The 6,000-nt window shown below is 39.8% G+C and overlaps 1 protein-coding gene across 3 annotated transcripts in view; it reads left to right on the forward strand.

The window, feature by feature from the left end:
• The window catches only part of LOC122999719 (glutamate receptor ionotropic, kainate 2-like), a 74,491-nt gene extending 68,716 nt beyond the window's left edge, over nucleotides 1-5,775 (forward strand). For all 3 annotated transcript variants that reach the window (XM_044376891.1, XM_044376889.1, XM_044376890.1), the window contains one exon: nucleotides 2,150-5,775. In XM_044376891.1, coding sequence (XP_044232826.1) covers nucleotides 2,150-2,314 — 165 coding nt within the window. In that variant the 3' untranslated portion in view covers nucleotides 2,315-5,775. The remainder of the gene's footprint in view (nucleotides 1-2,149) is intronic.
• Nucleotides 5,776-6,000: the final 225 nt, after the last annotated feature.

Raw genomic sequence — 6,000 nt, forward strand, 5'->3', positions numbered from 1 at the left:
AGCACAACACGGCAGCATGTTACTTTATTGCAATAGTAATTAGTTTCTGGCTTTTTTTTACAGACCGCATATGTTTCGGAGCACATCTTAGCTATCATTAATCAAGAGCCGCAAGACTGGGTCACAGTATTCAGATAATTTGCAAATGCCACAATCTCCAGGCTGCCAAGGTGCTAGTAATTTACATGCTGACAACAAGCTTCTCCTTCCCTCCTCCACCCTAACATCTCCAGCTTTTTTACCCCCCTCATTTTCCTTCCTTTCTCCATCACCTTAATCCATACCCCTCCTCATTGTTTTTCACCCTGTCTTTTTCCTCTCATCCATCCTGACCCTCTCTTCTTTCATAATCTCAGAGTTCTCCTTTTCCCCGAGTGTACAAAGTATCTCATTCATACACCAGACAAATGTATGTAAAAATGGAGAGAAAAAAAACAAAAAGACGATATCCATCTCACACACCTACGCACAAACACAAACAAAAATAATAGCTTCATAGTTTACTGCTCTCCCCCCCTCTCTTATATCTTCTCTCCTCCTACACCCACTAAGAATTTGAATTAGATTTAGCATAATCAGAAAGTGAATTTATGGGAATTTGTCTTGGCAGCATTGGCGCACAAGCATATTGACATTTTATAGGATTTCACACCACATGCATAATGCGGGGACAAAGGAACCTCATATTACAGAAGTTACATAACGTGTGTCATTCTATAAGGGGGTGATTGATGTTTTAAAAGAAAATATCAATTGTTGTGGATTTAATCTGCTAAAGTGGATGTTTTGTCCTTTATTCTGTATCTTTACATTTCTGCTTGCACGCCAAAAAATTACAAGTGTTGATTGTTTCCGGATTTAGTTCTTGGCAGGTTATAAAAGCCTCTGAAACAGCGTTCAAACCTTTGAGTGAAAAAGGCAACATCAGACCTTTAAGTGAAAGTCTATTTTTTAGAGAAAATATTGTTTAGGAATTAAATGAAAAGGTTTGACCTTATTTTGCCTGTGCAATGTTGAAACTTTTTTTTCAGAGAAAATAATCTTAGTTTTGTCTTGAGATTTTTGCATTATGGAAAGTTACATTACGAAAATTGTAGGATCCTGTCTCCTTAAAGTCTCCAACTTTTTAGAAGTCCAGTACCAAGTCTTTGGAATACCCCTTTAATACTTTGGTTTAGGGTCAGCAGTAGTAATGTTGTTATGGTTATGCTGACTAAATTCAACCTTTATTCAACTCGGAAGTCTCTAAATTACATAATTTAGTGACGTTACTGAACAGTAAGTAGTAACTAGTAACATCACTAGTTAAATAGTACCGTGTATCTAGTGATGGTCAGTTGCTGAATATAAACAGTACACATTTTTGATATTTTAATATTAACATGATAACACTAAACAAGTTTTTCACCTTTATTTTACAACCACGAAAAGATGGGCTCTTCCTGATTTTTTCCTGATCAAAATGGAAGCAGGATAATCATGATATGCTGTATGTAACAAACACAAAACCATTACTCACAAAAGCATGAAGAAGAAGGAAAAAAACACAGTTTCCTGAGCAAAATATAAAATATAAAAACAAAAGCATTTGCCCAGTAAAGCATTCACATAATCTGAAAGTTAACAGATTTTTCAAGTATTCAAGCCCCGGAGTGTAGAATTTTGAACATTTCTAACACTGGGGTTCCCTTGTGGTAAAGAAAAAAAAAAGTCCCCCACTACCCCCTGCATTCCCAATCCCCGAGATCACTGAGATGAAAATGAATACCCTGAAAACTCACAGATGGCACCAATTTTCACTGAAAATTGACTCATTTTCCTACAAACAAAAAACCATGCCATCAGAATAATTTGAAAAATGCTATAAATACGTTGAAAATACACACATAGTGGCTTTAATAATGGACAGTGTTACCACTAAATGCTTACAATATGCAATCAAGTGAATTGTCACTGCATGTTTGTAGACAGCCTAGGAGGAACTTCTGTCTGATTGGCAACGGAGCTCATGTCTTGCCAACATTCAGTATTGAATAAAACGCCAATATTGTCTTTCTCCTACAAATTAGAGTTGTGTAGGTTTGAGCAGTGTGACAGACGGCACGGTGCCAGCTGTAACTTTTCCTTCTTTCTCGTTTGCCATCTGCAGCGATCATTCTGTAGTGCCATGATGGACGAGCTGCGGGTGTCTCTGAAGTGCCAGCGCCGTCTCAAACAGAAGCCTCAGCCGCCCGTCATTGTTAAGACAGAGGAGGTCATCAACATGCACACGTTCAACGACAGGAGACTCCCAGGAAAGGAAACCATGGCATAAAGGCTGAAGGCACCCTGAAAAACACCCCTCAGTAAAAACCATGAAGGGGAGAAGGGGTCAAATTAATGCTGACTTAACCCCAGAGTGAGGTTAACAGTCAAAACAGGATTCCTTTTGAACCCACTTGCTTATGTAGACAGATGTTTCCTGTGGAAATATAGATACCTGAGCAGTGTCACCTCACTGTGACGTTCACTTTTTGAAGGGAGCTGGAAAGGAAAGACTTGATAAATTGATAAATGTAAGTTGATAGAGGATCCAAGCAGGTTTGGGACAAAACATAAGTCTGGTCCACACTAGAAGTGGACCTAAACACACAAACACACACACATATACATCTAACACATATATTCACACACACACACTCTCATCTGACACCTGTGCAGAAGGGAAACTCTATTGTGACAGTAACACCAGATGTAGTTTTTCTGTTGATGTCAATGCCCTTTTGTCTTACCTCCATGTGTGTGACCCCCATCGGTCCCTCCCCTCAGTGGCTTGAGTTTCTTGCAAATGATTTGAACAAACACTAATCTCACAACAACAAAGGGAACGGTAGTCAGTGACAAATGGTTTACTATGAACTGATGTGTAAAAGTGATTATCTAGTTTGGAAACATTTATGCTGACCTTGTCGAATACTCATTGTTTTCTTCTGTAACGCCTTTCTCGTGCCAAAGTTCTGCCATTGTAAAGAACTTTCTACCATGCCTGTTATGTTCAAAGCCTCTACAAGCAATGTATACTGTCAAAGTTCTCATTCATGTCCGTCCTTACACGCGGTCTGCAGTTTTCACTCTGTATCAGTTGTTGTTTAAATGCAGGATTTCTACAAAAATGTTTGTTTTTGTACAAGAACAAGAAGTTTTGTAGTACTTTGTATCATGGTAGCCCCTCGTGTGGACAAAAATATGTAGCAGATACCACCTCAACCCTCGAACTCTGACAAGTGGCGGCTACGGGGCTTCAAACTCTGCTGTGTAGGGCTCATCTCTCTCATCATTCAGAGATACAGTCTTTTGTCTGTTAGTCTTGTGAGGCCAGTTGTATATACAGAGGGATATATATGTCTGGAGACAATGTGGTGGATTTTTGGCTTAACAATGAAACTCTAAAGTAAATTTGAAATTTCTAAACCAGTCCTGCTCCTCCAAGGCAATGCTCTAAGTAGGAAAGCTAGTGACTCATTTGAGAAATTGGAAGGTTGCTCTTGTAGCTAACTGTAGCAATGATGAGTCACCATGAAGATGTAGTGAAAAATGCACATGTTGCTTGTGGTAAAGATAAACATAATGTTCTTAAAGGGATGAGCTTGTTAAGCTAGTGGAGTGCAAACAATTATTGGATTTTTGACTGGAATGAAATCTTGAAAGTCTTTCTAAACTAATGAACACAATCTGCCAGTGCAGTAAATGCTTCAGGAGGCCGTCATATTTCCAATACAAATCAGCTACTCTCAATTTATTAGAAATGAATGTCTCTATAATAAGGCAGATTACTGCATTAGAAGAAGAGTAAAGTCACTTTATTTGAAACAAATTGAAATAATCTCATTGTAAGAACACTGGAAGATATTAGTCACCATTTCAGAAAATATTGCTTTTAGGACATAATAATGGGCAAATAACAAGATATAGAGTTTGCATCTCACCACAGGTTTAGCAGCTGTTCTGGAGCTTTCAATCACATCGCATGATTTCCATCAGCAGATGGAGTTTGCTCAGTTGTCATGTCAACTTTAAAGACACAAAGACCCCTTAAAGTGCTCATTAACAAGACTATGTCCAAACCTAGTATATGACTGGACCGTGTATGGGTGTGTAAAACTGGGGCCAGTTTGTTACAGGGATAGTCAGTCAGTGGTGGTATCTATAATGTGAATTCCTGGAAATTAAACGTTCATCTGGAGGCTGTGGTGGAAATTATAAATGAAAGTTTTGACAGGCTCATCTCCTCCCAGTCACTGCAGTTACAGCAAGCACACCTACACTAAACTGATGTAACAGCTACATGAGTCTCATGTTTTACCTGCAAGACTCGTATTTTAATGCTGTTGTTCATCGTTTGTGATGTGAAGATGTCAAGAGAAATAAAAAATTTGCATCCCAATATTAATTCAGTTACAGAATCCAAACTCACCGTGCAGCGCCTCTCCTGTCGGCTGCTGACAGCGCTGCCAGCCGGAGAGTTGATCACACTGGACAGTAAAGGAGGAGACGCAGAGAAACCGGTACGCGTCTGTTTAAATAGGAGTTTAGCCAACTCAGAGTTCTGAGCAGGAAACACCATCACTCTGCATTGCGCTGCTGTCCTCTGTTTCCATCAGTTATGTATTTAGGTCATTTAGAGACAAGACTGTAACAGTTGCAGTGCAACAGTGCAGTCTGTCATGTTGTCACACATATCCAGTGGGATGATGTCAGTAAATTTGAGTAAAATACAGACTTCGCTCATCCTGTGCCAACGTGGAGGGTAATTTCTAAATCACATAAGGTCCACAGGTGATACTACTCCTGTGCAGATAGAGTTATGAGTGGAAGCGCTGTAAACACCCCCTGATGATGTCAATAAAGTCATTTTGATAGCGCGATGGCCAATAGGGAAACGCCAATACTAGGTGGCTGACCAATGGTGTAACTTACTCACTCACTCTATCACTCACTCAGTCATGGATAACCACGTGTAGGACTGGCCCTGCAGTTGCGGTCCAGACAAAAATGGAAATTTGAACATCTCCAGTTCCAACTGGACAGTTCCATCTGCTGATGTACATCATGTGATATGATAAAAAGCTCCAGAACAGCTACTAAATGGACATTTTGGTGAGATTGTTTCCTTAACTCTAGTTTCTACTTTGGACCACAATTATGGGCCACATGGGAATGTAAATGTGTAAAGCTTTGAGGAACTTACTGTATGTTACCATCGCAAAATGTCTCCTGCCAAGTGATGCTTCTTCCTTGTTGCCTCAAGTGGACTTGAGCAACTCAGGAGCATGTTGTCAATGATAGCCTGTTGGCGGAGCAGCCGATTTATCAACTAATTTTCTCCAGACGTGTATTCTCTCCACAAAGTGACAAGATCACATCAGGTCCCACGACACCACTCGTCTGTTTAACTCTGTTTCATGTTGTGAAATGACAAGCATCCTTGGTAGGTTGCTTCATAACTACCCCCTGACTTCCCACTATACCCAGTTTGTCATTTGATCTGTTATTCCGGGGCTGTTATTCCCGACAAAGAAACATACACACCCAAGGGCCAGCCAATGCTCGTGATGACATCTCTGCTGTACATGAAAGGATATACTAAAACGATCACATATAGACATAATGAAAATTGACGGGGGAAGGCATAATCCTGAAACTCGTTGGCGTTCTACCAGTGTTGCTTGTCATTTTCCACGCAGCTAGATCTAGTGGTGCAAGCTGAAGTGATTGAATACCTGGACATGTTCATTAGAAACGACTCCAAAGGCTTAGCTGTCCTGTTGAAAACAAATATGAGCTCATGGAATTTGACATTGATGCAAGGTTTTACAAATAATGCCATTAAAAATGTAATAATTGTAACTTTCGTACATCATTTTTGTATTCTTCTGATATCAAACGAAGAAAGACAGGCGGATGTGTGTTGGTAACTAATTTTGGAATGCATCAGCTGACGCCATCATGCATAATGATGAG

The sequence above is a fragment of the Thunnus albacares genome, chromosome 16 (assembly GCF_914725855.1).
Source record: "Thunnus albacares chromosome 16, fThuAlb1.1, whole genome shotgun sequence".
Classification (NCBI taxonomy): Eukaryota; Metazoa; Chordata; class Actinopteri; order Scombriformes; family Scombridae; genus Thunnus; species Thunnus albacares.